General features: G+C 34.9%; 1 protein-coding gene across 12 annotated transcripts in view; it reads left to right on the top strand.

Moving 5' to 3' along the window:
- Positions 1 to 15504, top strand: part of RGS7 (regulator of G protein signaling 7) — a 255301-nt gene that overhangs the window by 147007 nt on the left and 92790 nt on the right. For all 12 annotated transcript variants that reach the window (XR_012055108.1, XM_072927072.1, XM_002196167.7 and 9 more), the window contains exon 4: positions 8301 to 8351. Coding sequence is in view for 11 of the 12 variants with exons in the window: in XM_072927072.1 (XP_072783173.1) it covers positions 8301 to 8351 (51 nt within the window). In the remaining variant the exon portion in view is untranslated. The remainder of the gene's footprint in view (positions 1 to 8300; positions 8352 to 15504) is intronic.

A 15504-nucleotide genomic window follows, 5' to 3' on the forward strand; every position in this document is an offset into this window, starting at 1 on the left:
AGAAGAAGCATTTCTGAGGGAAAAGACTGTATTTCTTAGAGATATAAATGTAGAAATATGAAAAAGATACATAATTGCTTGAAGCACGGTCAAGAGTTTCACAAAGCTTTTTTGTTGAACCTAGAGGATTTTTGGTTTTACACTCAACTTTCAAACTGCTGATATAAAAAAATAAAGCAAAATAGTTTATTGTGGCTGAGCTAAACTAAGGCAGCTTTTACTGTGCTGTGAAGATTATCAAAGTGCAATGTGCAAGCACTTACTGATATGTGTATGAGAGAAAGAACATATACTTATCAATCTACCTCTTTTCTGTATACAAAGTTGTCAGCGCAACACAGTAAAACATCCAGTAGATACGAAGACAAGGCTAGATGAACTATTTATGGCAAGTAGCAAATTTTTCTCTTAAGAATACATTGTCAGTTTTCCTGAAATAATCTTAGATGAACTTTTCAGAGTGAGAGTTCAAGACAGACAAAAGTGATGTTACTATTGCCCTTTTACGTGTTATTTCAGGAATGGGAGTTCAAACTTGGCATAGGTGTCACATATTCATTTCCTTCTCAGTTTTTCTTGAGGGTGACTGCTCTTACATTCGTACCCTGCAGTGTTCTCCACCAGGATACACTTGCCAGTGGTGTTCTACTTCCCATTAACCAGACTGCACAGCAGGAGGGGGGGACTCCAGGTGCTCAACTTCCCACATGGGTGTCCTGCAGGGCTGTAAATAATTTATTTTTTCTTCTCATCTCCCAAGCTATTTAACACAAAAGAGCAACAGCTCCAGCAAAAGGAATTAAAAGGGACCACAACCAGAATGCCTGAAAACTGAGGTGGAGACACTTAACTTCAAAGGCCTGAAACTGTGTCTGAGCTGCCTCATGATTTAGAGAATGTAATTAGCAGACAGTAGAGACTGTTCTCTTCCATGTGGCATTTCTCATTACTTTCAAGAAGAAATTACATCATCATTAAGAAAGATAGAAAAAAATGTCCTTTAAGCTGGTGACTAGGTACTCACCTACAAGGTGGGGCATTGATAATGCAGAACAGCCTCATTACACAGTACACACTGGTGGCTGGGAAGAGCATGGGCACCATTATGCTTGGTGTTTGAAGGCTTCCTGACCTCCACTTGGCATTGGATCCAGAACTATTTTGGAGAATGTGATTTAGCTTGAGTTCCCAAAGGTAATGGTAGATGGAGAACATGATGAGTAGCTGAATTCTTGGCTGTTTTGCTCTTAGTAGTACCCAAGTGTGTCCGCAGGTTTTTGAAAGGTAAGGGGAGGAACTGATTGAGAGAAAAAAGAAGGGGCATCATGATGAGAAAAGTTGAAAATCACTTATCTTCTTATCTTCATTTAGAATTATTTAAGATTTCTGATGAACAGGAAATCAAGTATGTCTCACTGATAAGTATCCTGGCCTCCTTGTTTATCTCAGTTTTTAGTTTTGCTTGAAGAAAGCATACAGCAGTTAAAGATGAAATGTGCTTTTTTTCTGGTTCTGGTTGGTTTGGTTTTGTTTTGTTTTTCTTTTTTTTTATTTGGAGGCGAGGATTTCTCATAAATGAAATTTCTCTAGGACATTTTATGGTGTTTTTTACTTATATTTTATGGGTACCCCCCCCCCCCCCCAAATATTTTTTACATAGATAAAGTTTTTAAGATTTTACAGGTCATGTGCACACTGATACTCTATTATCATTCATCAAGATCACAAGGCTTTACATAATTTTGAAGAAAAGCATAAAATTTCCTTTGCAGTAGACAGGCTGTACAGGTATTTCATGCAACTTAGTTTTTCTAAACAGCATCACTCTTGTCTTGCAAATGTTTAATGTGGAGCAATGTTCTTCAGCAGGATCCTGAACTCTAGTGCTTGGGATAAGAGCCTTGGGATACAAGGGTTTCATCAGTGGTTACTGGTATATTGCCAATTCTGCACAGCTAGTGTCATTTGTAAAATGGTAATTTGTGGATGTGGAAGAGATCTAAGTATAGGATGTCTTTTGGGAAACTTTAAAGATAAATGTTGCTGGAATGATGCAGCAGTCCCTTTTGCTGGAGGACACAGGGACCTGTGTGGATTGCCACTTTTAGAATGAGTGGCACAGATGCGCAGCTGTATTTAATTATCCTTTTAGTGTTTATAAACCAGATTTCTGCTCTGAAGCTTGGTTTTGAGACAGAGTGTGACTCCAGGGTTTACATTGCTAAAATTTGTTGGTCAGCACCACTGATTTATTTCATACTGGTATGGAAATGGAAGAGATTTTTGCCTTCTTTGTTAGCTCTTTCATGGTATGAATGTAGATGAATTTTCCTGTCTAAAGCAGAAAGTCGTAACAGTATCAAGCAGAATGTTGTCCTTCACAAGGTTGGGCTAGCCAGACTTATGGATCCTTTCTGCCCTTCTAGGCTTGAGTATTTCTGAGCACTGCTTACAGCTAAGAATGAAAGAATCCAACTCAAAAGCAGTAGGATGATTCATTTGAGGGTTCTATTTCTGCAAATTCCTGTATCTACCTTCACTTTGGAAAAAAGTATATTTCAGCTTATATTGTTTTAAAACTAGAAAACTGCAATTACTTTTGTGCTTGAGTAGTTTCATTAAAATATGTCATATTCTTTCTACTCTTAGTATTATTCAGATGACATTTTTAAATCTGCCCCCGGGTACAATCTTCCTTAACATAACTCAAACAAATGTGCGGTCCACCCTCAATTATAATAGATCAAAAGAGTAAGCTTCTGCATTTGTTTTCATCAGCAATTCTAAAAAAAACAAGTGGCAGAAATGTGTGTGAAAGTTGAGATGTAAATAATTTCCTTAATCAAATTGCACTCTGATGAGTTTTTTTTTTTTTTTTTTTAAATCAACCCACTTAATTAGTAAGGGTCAGAAAAGTTAAATGTGTAAAGTGAAATCAGCAGGGTATTCAAATTATTAGTGTCAGCTCTGTTGCCACTCATGATAAACAGATTCCACCAAGTTAAATCTATAACTCCTATTTCACATTAATTCAAAAGAATACAGAAAAGAAAGAAAAAAAATATTAACTAAAAATATAGGGTGGAATTTATTTAGGATATATGATCCTTCAGGCACTTCTGCAACCTCAGTCTTAGAGAAGAGTCCCTGCATCCTTCTTTCACCTTTCTGTGGACACTGCTACCAAGTGATGCAAAGCCTCTCTTTGCTCAGCTGTAATAAACATAGGGGAAATTTAATCTGAATTGTTCAATATAGGTATTGGATAATACTGTATTTTTCCATACTTTAAGCCAAATATAATATAGCCATTGTTTTTCTTCTCTCTGCCCTTCTGCCCCTAACTATATTCTGCCTGTAACTTGATTTCTTCCAGATATATACATGAAGAATTAATACACAAACTGTGCTTCTTGGATAAAGAAAAAAAAATTAAAATATTCATGCTGTTATAACTGTGGCAATATATGCTATGGTCTGTGATTGTGAAAACTTCAGGGATAGTTTTTGTCCCATTCACCAGTGAAAGGCCTTTCTTGCAGTTTTCTCCTCTCCATTAGACAGCAATTTTTGTTTGAAAATAGTGCTGAATGCCTGAGAGACCACTGGCTTTTACAATGTCCCTGCTCATCTAATCCACGTTCTGTGTTTCCAATGTCTGAACCAGTGGTGAGAAATGAAATTGCACATTATATTTTTTTTTTCAGTCACTATCAAAGATTTTGAAGTTTATATCAGTGACTAAACTTAATTTCCTGATGTATTACCATAAAATGATGGTGTTGAAGACGAAAGTTAAAATGACCCAATACTCTCCTCTCTCAATATAAAAAATAAACAATGAAAATACAGTACTGTTTCCTTGCTAATTTAGTAATAGTCTTGTCTTACATTTAGACAGTTATATTTTCTAGAGTCATGTTTATTAAGTTTCCTGTATTGTGAGCTGCTCTGCAAAAAATTCTCCAGGCTGTCAAGGCTAGGTGGTGGTGAAGCACTGAAGCTGAGCCAGCCGCCTGCGAGGCTCCCTTGAGGGAGCACCTGGATGATCTGCTCCTGCCTCTCAGCACCAAACAGGCACAGCTGCCCAGATTTCCCAGTGCTGGGCCAACATAACCATCATGGTTATGTTGCTCTTGAGAGCTCAAATGGCAAAAGCCTTGATTGTTGACAGCAAAACCCTCTCTCTTGGTATCAGCAATGCAGGGGAGCTTCCTGTGTTGCTTTCCCTCTTTGTTATCTGCAAATATTCTGAGGTCTAGAAGTAAAAAGAAGAATAGGTTTCAGTTACTAAACCAAGATATCAACAAAAGACTATTTTTTTTTGCAAGGTTGAACCTGTATCTTTATTAAGTAAGGAATCATTGAATTCAGTTTCTCAGTGGTCTCTTGGTTTGTGATTCTGATTAATAAGATGTACTTTCTTGCAGCTTTCTCTTCTTCCACTAGATATGTTTTTGAATTTTGGAAAAGAGAGCATTTTGAATTTTGCTTTTCTTTTGCAGTACTACTATCCTATCTTTTCTTTTCTGTCAGATCAAGGCTTACATGGCTCATTGCACCTATGCATAGCAAAAATTTGATTTCTAATTCCTGTGAAATTTTCTGTAGGTCAGAACCATGCTTTTTGAAAATGTATTCTGTAAGGACTTGTTTAGAATAGGCGATTTTTCTCTGAAAGGTAACCTTAGCATTGCCCTGACCTTTATGAATTTGACTTGGAAATTACTATTGCAGAGTTCAGAGAGCATGCTTTCCTCAAAAATATTTTCTTAGGATGCTGTGACCGTCTCAGCAGCTGCTATTTTTGGACCATTTCATTTAATATTAATCACTTGTGGAATCTTCAGCAAGTACATTTTACAAAGAACATGACTGAGTCTTTTTCATTTGTAGATGAATACAGATGTGTTTTTGCCTATTTCTTTAAAGATTAAAGTCTGTCTCTTTTTTTGGACTTGAGTTAGAACTTGTGAATTTTATTGCCTTTATCGAGATAGGTGCTGGCATTTAAGGAATCTCACTCTTGACTTTCAGGTTCTATATCTAAAAAACCACCTTTTTTTTCAAATGTTTTCTGCTTTTGCTAGCTTTAAGATATTATTAAAAATTATTGCTTTGCCTTGTCCAGTTCTATTTGCTTTAGAAATTGGCATGACAACTGAATGTTTTTCTAGGATTTCAGAATTCTCAGCAGTTTGACTGAAGCCTTCTGCCCCTTGCAGATCGAATAGCCAATGTGTCTGCCTGCTGGAAGTGAGGCAGGGAGACCTGGAGAACTTGAGAATCTGCTTTGACAATGTTATAGCTGGGTCTGATATCACACATTAAACAGTATACAGAAACTGATTATCTGACACAGCAAACATTTTCTATTTTGAATTATTGAAATTTTCCTTTTCAAGTGAGTCCAGTAAGAAAGCAGTGGCTTCCATGAAATTTATATCATCTGGCTAGCTTGTCTTTTTGCTAGATTTCTGGTGATAAGATAGAATCATGCTTAAAGGTTAAAGATTTTTCATTCTATAAGTATTAGAATTATATTATGTTCTTGTTTACAAATAATGAATTTTATAGTCTTGAATCATAATTCCTATAGGTGTGAAGTACCATGTATGAAAATTGTCATGAATTTGCTGGTCAGTTTTTTTTCAGAACTACATTCACAGGAAGTATTATTTTCCTGTTTTCACCTGTTTTGATGCCTTGGTTTTTTGGTTTTTGTTTTTTTTTTTCTGTTTTTTTTTTTTTTTCTGAGATAAGAAATTAGAGTAATGGTTTTGCTTTTAGAAACACATTTGCATTAGTAATAAACCTTAGAAAAGTGCACAGGAATAATTAAGGGAAACAGTATTGTTGATTAGATGTTAAAACTAGTAGCTACAAAAACACTCAGCAAGCTCTACAAGTTAATGCCTTTATTATTTTAGGACTAGAGTTGCCCCCAAGATCTTCAAAGAAATATGAACTGATGCATTTCTCGCTTGCCATATGACAATTTACTTGCAAGTTTGTTTCACTTGAGTAGCCTTCATTCTAGAAGGAGAGTGTTGATGTTGGTATTTGTTCATTTGTCATGAAAGTCATACCTCTGAAATCATCAGTATGCTAGAATACAATAGGTGGCTGAAACTCTGTCCAGGCTTTTAAGTGCCAGGGAAATGGCTTCAGGGTATAATGTGAATAGAGCATCAATGAACTTCCATGGTCAGATAGTGCCATTTCAAGAAAGTCAATTTCCCACTATTATTTATAATAAGCCAGAAGACACTGAAACATATGGAGGTAAAAATTCTGATATGCAGACCATGTATACTAAAATGTGAGGCCAGGAGCTGAGGACTGAGGAATACAGCATGTCACTGTAAGAAAGTTTTCAAAAGAGACAAAATAGAAAAAGTGTTTGAAGGTGAGATGAAAAGAACGGAAAACTTCTTCCCATATGGTACCTGAGAGATTTGAAAGAAGACAAAGTTAAAAATCAGTATTCAAAATGTCATTTTGTTTTTCTAATTTTTGTCTTTGATCTTTGAAGACTTAGAAAAATATTTAGGGCTGACTAACTTCTCTAGTCAGCTGACAGAAAAATATAGCTATGCTTGGAACTGCATGATTGAGATTTATGAAGTTTCATCTTATATTAAACTAAAATTCTTCCTTCACTGTCAACCTTGTAAATTTCATTTTTATAAAAAAAGGATTAAAATTGTATTTAAAAAGTAAAATATTTTTGGGGTAGGAATATCTGTCTGAAACATTTTGTATTCCTCCAACATCATGCAAAGTTAAATTCCCTCATTTAAGGAATAGAGCCATGTAAATACTATGAGAAACTCTGCCACTGCAGTTTAAAATCTCTCAAGATTATGACATTTAACATAGCAATGAAAAATGCTTGCTCTGGACATGTTTGTTAAGTGTCTAGAGGTTTTTACTGCTATGTAATCAAGTTTGTTATGCATGTACACATGGAAAGCTATGATATAATCAATGAGGCTTTGTAAAATACATGATAAAACTATTCCCTAAGTGTAATAAAATGAAAGCTAGAAGGAGAAGTGAATTTCCTTTCTTTTCTGAAATGCCTTTTTATAATACTGTTTTCATTGCCTTAAGGAAAGCAAATAAAATTATGCAGTATGTAAAATACAGGAAGAAACTGAATCTAACAAGTGACAGGGGAAATATGCTCCACATTCTAATGTTATATATTATAGTACATTCAAGAGATTTTATTGTTTTGATTTGGTTTATATTTGTGTAAGTAGTATAGATTTTTACTGTTGTTTTAAATGGAAGGTTTATAACATGTTTTTGTTATGCTTGATGGGAAAGGGATGAGCAACTTAAATATTTGTTCTATATGGAAATATGTGATGTCTCTCTCTATTACATTGCTTGTCTGAACTGGGAGGATCATGAAACATGAAGAACATGCATGTAACATCCCTCAGTGTTTCACCCATTTACCCTCTAAACCAGTTTGGTTATTTCAAGTTGCTCAAATTATGAATGTGGTTTGGGTTTTTTCTGTCTGCAGCAATGCTTCATCATTTATTTTGCAAATCATGTTCATCATGGGTGAAGTTCAACTGTAGCTTTCTATCTGAAATACAAGGCTGACTTCAGCCTTGTGGCAGAAAATGCAAAGTGTAATAGAAGTGCATGCCCAAGAGGAGCAGATGGGTTAGGAATTTGGAGGTGAGGTTGGAAGGATACTCAGTGTGAAAAGCAGGAAGAAATCTGGTATCAAAGGTGTTAGGAGGTAGCATGGGACCTTAAAATAAGGCAGGAAATTAAATAGAAAGAAAAGGATATGCAGTAAATGAAGGGATAGTGAGCAAGGGATACTGGATTGGTAAGGAAAGCACTTTAGCACTGAGGGAAAAATTAATTTTTGTCAAGAGCTTAACCGTGATGTGGAATTTGATGCAATGGTGGTCTATATGTAGGCAACTTTACTGTTAAACTAATTTTTAGGTGGAGGGGTGCAGGGAGGGTGAAACTTAGATTTATTAAGTAATTTTTAAGTATATTTTGTGGTAGTGCAATTTTTAAAATGCAGACTACTATTGCACACTTAATGCACTTCTATTACTTTTTATAAGTCTTAGTTTAAAGAAAGAATTTCTATGTTTCACTGCTAAAACAAAGCTTAAAAAAGAAACTAAACTAAAATAGTTTCCAGTGCAAAAAATGTAGATCTCTTTCATGGAAGAACAATATGAATTGCCTCAGAGATCTGAAGAACAGTAAGAGAAAATTTACTAATCTATAAATGTCTTTTCTTTTGCTCCTAGGTTCAGATATTGTTCAATGGTTAACGAAGAATTTATCTATAGAAGACCCAGGTAATTTCTCTTGTTTTCTCGTCTTCAAATTCTAATTTGTTTTTTCAAAATTATTGAACCTGACTTTGTTTTCTGCTGTGGTGGGAGTGACAAGACGCAACATTTGACCAGTACAATTTCAATAGCTAAACAGACATAAAATCTTAGAAACCTTAACTAACGCTCTGAGGATTTTGATTATAAATTTTACTGCAGCAGGTATCAGGAAACAATATGAGAATGATAATTTTAGTTCTTTGGTAGAAAATGTGTTTGAGTGCATGAACGTGAGGAATTTACTCAGTGTTAAGCTAAAGAGTTTGTAAAATAAAGCTGTTTTCTTACAGAATTTTTCAATATACAAAAAATAACAGAACTATTAAAATACATTCCTATACTGTTGCCAAAACCTAATCTTCAATATGGACACTTCTCTATAGCATCTTAAATGGAAAATGAAATGCAAATAAACTCAGTGAAATGAGGAAGAACAGTTCATTGCTTGATCAGCTGGATTGGCACATGAAAGTAAGGGTTTGGTTCCAAACTCTGCCTTGGTTTGTTATATGCCCAGCAGGAAGCACAATTTGGTTATTGTATTTAGCTATTATTTATTTCCTGGATTTACAAGAGTCTAGTTACCTGATCAGAAATTTTCCATAAAGGAATGATTTCTAGTAGGAAATGCTGAATTGTAGAAATAAAATATTCTATGGAGGTTTGTATTTTCTTTTGGTTAGAGGAAAAATAATCATCCTTCCTTAAAAATGATCAGAGATGATAAAAAAATTGTTTTTTTTCCTTGCTTTCTTTCAGTATTTTTTTTTTTTTTACTTTTTTGGGGGTCATTTTTGTCTTTATTTTTAAAATGTGTTTTCCTGTCAAATTAGAACTCAAAGTATGATCATTGCAAAAAGCAAAATCACTGTATTTAAAACATTGACTTGATCAACAAAGAACTATCAATACAGAATTGATATTTGGAAGCAGTCCGTTCACAGCATATTGACATGTTATGTGACAGAGATGACTACATTTTTAGCAAACTTTGAACAGTGTCATATGCTTGCTTCCTGGAGATAATGTGGAGGCTTCAAGTGACCTAAGTGTGATATTGTATTTCTCAGTTGTTGGCTACAAAACACTCACCTATCTGTATTTATGAGTTTGAAAGATTTTTAAGCTACGTTTATTTGATATGGAAGCTTAACCTTTATTTGTCATACCAGATCTGCAATACTGGAACAGGCTGTCCTTCAGATTACCTGCTTGTTGCAAAATTTGGAATAGAAAAAGCTTCTGCTAAACAGAAAACATGTCTCCTTGGTTCCTTATGTTCGTATCCAATTAAAATTAAACAAACACACAAACTACTAACATATGTAACCAAAACACCACAGTAATTTAACTGAATCTGGGTTTTATCCTCTCAGATTACATGGATGGAAAAGAAACTAGCCACAATAACAAAAATGTATTTTGGTCCTAGTCCAAAGTCATCTATCTGGAGCTGGTTAAATTCTGATCTTCAGAAAACAAATAGCTCTAAATACTTCCTTTGGGTAATGCTCAGAATTGCCAGATGACAGTGAACTTGACAGATGGTGAGCAAGAGTTTTTCACATGACAGGACTTCTGTTGTTTTTTCAAAATCCAAAAGTCTCGCTTTTCGTTTCAGTTTTGGACAAGTCAATCTAGAACCTCATGTAGAAAAGCCCTTAATTTCTGCAATCTGTTGTCACTGTAATTTGGATTTCCAGTGTCTTCTGATTGCTTTTTACCTGAGTGTTAGGGTTTAACTCAGTTGTCTTTTAAACCTACCCTGTAGGGCCCTGTTACAAATCACTTGTGAAGCTACGCAGTTTTGTCATGCAGAAATAATAAATGCCTTAGTTTGCACTGAAAATTGTCATCTCTGTCTAAATTTAATATCAGCCACATACCTGGAAGAAGAACATAAAGTAGATTGGAGTGCATATTTTAAGATTATATTCTCCTCTGTCCAGAAAAATGAAAGGACTATTTGCACACCTCATCTACTAGTGCTGTGCAACTACTCATGCAAGCAAGGAGGGTAAATTTTGATTTAAGGGTAAGTAGAGAGATTAACAAAAGGGACAGGTTAGAAGGAACATCAGAAGAACATGTGGTCCAAACTTTCATGGAGAGGCAAGCCTGGGTGAGATTACTGAGCACTCTGTCCTGTCTCATCCTGAACACTGCCACTGATGGGAACTCCACTGGATACAGTGATTGTTTGTTCTCACTGTAAAAAATTTGAATAGATGAAACCTCTGTCCATACAACTTGTATTCATTGCCCCCTATCCTCTCAATGTGGCTCCCTATGAAAAGAATTTCTGTCCTCTAAGCACTGGAAGAATTCAATGAGGTTCCACCCTGAGCCTTCTATTCTCCAGGGTGAAAACATCTAATTCTTACAGTCAACTTGTTCTTTAATAACACACAGAACTAGTAAGAAGAAAGTGATGCTACCACACTTTATATATATAAATATATATATATAAAAGTAATACTTTGAAATGCAATTTTTTCGTTTGTTTTGCCAAGGGAATACAACTTAAATACCATTTAAGTGGAAATGAAATAGGCAACATTATGGATAGTGGGAGAACATAAGGCAGAAGAAGGTTTGACAGCAACATTTTCTTCAGTGTGTTAATAAGTGTAAAGCTTTCACCTGGAAACAGCAATTTGGTAAAAAGTAGTAACAAGTTGGAACTTGTAAACTGCCAGTCAATAAAATCATGCAAATTTTTAATAAATGGAAAATAATATTCAGTAGAATATTTGAAAGATTTTGGCTTGCTGCAGTAGATCTCCATCAAGAAAATAAACTGGAGATGATAGGTGGATTCTGCTAATTTGTACCAGATTTGAAGTTATTTCAGTGGAACAGAGCTTGTGCCCAGAATAGCTGTGCACAACACAATGTACAGTTGCTGTTACATTGTTTGCTATTCAATATGTATTTAAAAAATGTTTGTGCTTCAGCCTACAATTAATCTGTAAAATTTTAAGGAACAAAAATTGTCCAAGTTATTTTTAATAGGGAAGTTTTATTCAGGCATAAATATGAGCATGATCTCAACCTGAAACGAAGCAATTAACTGAGTTTACAGAATCATAAGGGCTTGTGGTTTGGCACTTAGACATGTGTTGTTGAATTGACCATTACAGGGTAAGTGCTGACGCTTCACTGATGTTGCCAATTACTCTTAATGTGGAAAATCTACTCTGTTTTTCTACATTGTTTTTCTTTTTTGAAGTGGTCATTAATGACGCGAAATGCACCAGACTGACCACATCAGATACTGAAATTCCTTTAATTCTTAGTGGGAAAAATAGAACAAAAAGAGTAAATGAGCTGATTTAAAGGTATCAGCTCAAATTCCCAAGAGTCTTGTCTTGTACTTGGATCTTGTACTGATTTCTTCAATGCCCTTTCAGCAAACGCTTGATTTCTCTATTCCCTAATATTCAACATCCTAATAGTAAATCATGCTGTTGTCTCCTAAATAAGAAGAAACAGCATGAGTTTTCCAGTCTTTCACAAGGAAATAGTGTTATTCACAAACACCCATTTCATCTTCAAGTCACTCCATGAAGAATTTTCATCTAGATGTCTCAGAAAATGCCTTTAAGTGTAGATAATATATTTAGACGTAATCCTCATGTTCCTTTAAAGTACCTTTATTCCTGAGTGTGGCTTATTTAATTTTCTTATAGCTGCAAACCAGCTGAATTTGGCTGTAGACACTTTATCTAATGATTGCTTAAGCAGAGTCATTGCAGCCGCTCTAGAATGCTCAACCTCAGCATTCACATTGCTTTGCTCCAGCTCATTTAGGCAGCCTGTTGAAGCAGTTTGTTACTGCACTTGGACATCAGGACTTACACTGAAGTCAAAAATATATATGACTAAATCTAAGTTTTATAGTTATGAAAAAGACTACCTTGATTTTTACACCCTCCTGCAATTTTTCAGCTTCAGTTCTTACCATTTATAGTCTTTTCGTGTAACTGGTGTAACTAATTTGTTACTACATGCCCATCAGCATCCATGTGAACTGTGGTCACTGATCCAGTGCAATAAGAAAAGTAAGGCTCAGTAGCACAACATCTGTTTATGTTTCTTCATTTTCCCTCTTCAGTAAAATCTCTCTCCAGCAGCTGGTGTACTAACAATGACCTTGAGAATTCACAGTACTTGTTTGAAACAGTTAGAAGAAAAATGTTAGGGCTTTTATTTGAGTTTATGAAAGTTTACTTGAAAAATTGTTCGGTTCTCAATTTTGCCCTTTCCCCAGTTATATGCAGAAAGGTCCCAGCAAAGAGCAGGAGCCAGACAGGATGTTCTAAACAATTGCCATTTGGGAAACAGCACCAGAGAACTGCAAGCAAAGGGGAGGTACTTCCAGAGATTGCTAACAGAGAAAAGAATCTCTTGTGAGAAGGAATAAAAAAGGGAATAAAAAGGTCATGTTTATCTTTGCAGTCTTTGCACTAATCAAAACCTGTGGAAGTGGAGCAAGAGTAGAATGCTCCCCGTTTATTATCTTGACTTAAAAAAAATAAAACCCAACCCCCCTAAAAAGTAATTTATATTGCCTGCACACATATCATACCCCTCATACTGGGGACCCAAGGACATCAGAGACTCTCATTTTCATATGTCTGATAGAAATTCAGGCACATTTTGTTCCATAGGAAACCTCACAAACCTTCGTCAATTCTGGTGTAACTAACTTCCCAACCTGCTTCTACTGGGTGAATTCGATCTGAGCTTGTCAGATCCTGTAACATTTCAATGGAGTAATGACTTTAACCTCAGATGCACAAAAAGAAAGTAGAACAAAATTCGGTTTGAGAATGGAAAATGTCAGATTTTTCAGACACTCCTTTAGTAGCAATAATATTAACATAGTGATACTCATGCGAAAATGTATGGGTCAGGTTTCCTATAATTATAAGCAGCATTGGGGTACTTACCTGTGAGTTGCAGTCAGTGGGCTTCTAGCCACTCCTGAGTGGCCACTCCACTTCCAGGAGTGCAATAGTAAATGTTCATGTGAAGAGGGCTTTTATTTGCCCAAAACCTTTAGAGAGATTTTGTAAATGGTGAACAGAAGTGTAATGTCTTCAATTCATTTGTGATAGGATATATCAGATTTAATAGATTTCATGTTTTTTCCACTGAAGCTTCTTCTTCCAAATTAGTATAATCTATTATCCTGTGTAGACTGCATGTCATTAGGAGTGTTTCCAAGCGCACACAGACCTGCAGAGCCACCTGTAATGAGATGCTTTTTTCTACAAATGTGCCTGTACTGTTTGAACAGTCTCATTTCCATGTAGTCACTCTTGAGAGTGATTAATATGTTCCTAGTTTGGCCATTTTATTTTCTCTCTTGTAGGTAGGTGGTAGGTTACATCAGTACTCATTTTCAATTTTCTTTGATGGAGTAGTCATTTCTTCTGATCTTTTTTGTAGTGTGGCATCAGGTTAAAAAAGAACAGTTATTGGGAAGATATAAATTTTGTGACTGGTATTGATGCAAAGTATGAGATCATTATCATGATGTGAAGTTATGTTACAATGGTATTGGTGACAAAGTGTTTCCTTCACATAGCCAGATTGGTCAAACTATTACAACTGCTTCATTATGCTAAGCATGACTAAATGAAATTCCTCCTTTGTTATTTTCTTGAGAAGGCATTATTTTGCAAGATTTCATAAAAACAGTTTATATTTTTTCACCCTAGAAATCAAGAAATTTCATAAACATTTTAATTACATGGCAAGTAGAAATGAGTTTTTTCTGTTTAATTTATAAATAAATGTCCATCTTGGAGTAATGGGTAAAGATGACAAGTATGGAATTTGCTGCTGTCTAGCATAATTTTCTATACAATAAAATTATTGTAAAAATAAAATCATAGTACAAGTTATTGGTATGCCAAAGTATGTGTGTTCTGTAACGTTGTTTCTGTGAGCAACCTGCCTGATATTGTCAATAGAAGACTGATTCAAAATGGATCTCTTTTGGCTTTGGACAGCCTGACCTACTGAAATGTGTCCCCAACCATTTCAGCAGGGTTGACACTAGATGAAATTTAAGGTCTCTTCCAACCCAAATAGTGCTATAATTCTATGATTCAACTATAACTTGTGTGATATACACATTTCTGTATAAAACAGATCTCTATTCCTTATCTCTGGTTAAAAGCAAGGCATCAACTGAATTTTTTAAATTTTAGTTTTTCTTATAGTAGCCCTGATTCCATGGTGCTGATTTCAAAGATATTTATTTTATCAGGAAATAATATTGCCTTTAATAATAAAATCTCCAGATTATACTCAGAATTGTTTTCAGTATTCAGTATATCAGTGTTTGATACTCAATTAGGTTTTAAAAATTGAAACATACCGACAATCAGCATACAATTCAGTAGGCATCATGGACTTTATTCCACTGAAGTCTTTGACAGTCTTATTGTGAGAAAAGGATGAAATAAAGTCCTGAATAGAATACAAAATACTGATTACAAAAATTAGTCTGAACAAACCTACTGAGATAAAAAGTTATTTGTAAAACTATTACCTGATCAACATGATAGGAGCTGAAACATCAGTAAGCTTTAATTTTAAGCACTTTCATTGGATAAAAACTTCAGATGTTCTGTTGCACCATTTAGAGGAATTGCTTTCATCCTGTCACAGTAAAAATTAGGACATAATCTAAATTACAGAATTGAAATCTTTACCCATGAAGGTAGGGCAAAGGATGCTGTTTTAGGGAGAACTCTGATAACTTTTAGAAATAAATAACTAATTAATTTAATTGAATAAGTTGAATTATAATGACCATCTTAATAAATTATTTTATCTCATTTCTACTAAAGTTACCAGGAATTTTTGTGGTTTTCTTACTGTTTGACAGCCTCCTTCTGAACCTTTGTGATCATACCAAGTTTTGGAGGTTTAAGAGGAAGAACATTTACTAATTCCCAATTCACATTGGCATAATTAATTAAAAGCAGCTAAATAACTGTCTAGAGACTTCATTAGATATCTGTTTCCTTGTTTGCCAAAGAATTGTGGTACATAGTAATGGAAAATGCAAGTAGGTGGAAGTCAGATTTTAAATCTG

The sequence above is a fragment of the Taeniopygia guttata genome, chromosome 3 (assembly GCF_048771995.1).
Source record: "Taeniopygia guttata chromosome 3, bTaeGut7.mat, whole genome shotgun sequence".
Lineage (NCBI taxonomy): Eukaryota > Metazoa > Chordata > Aves > Passeriformes > Estrildidae > Taeniopygia > Taeniopygia guttata.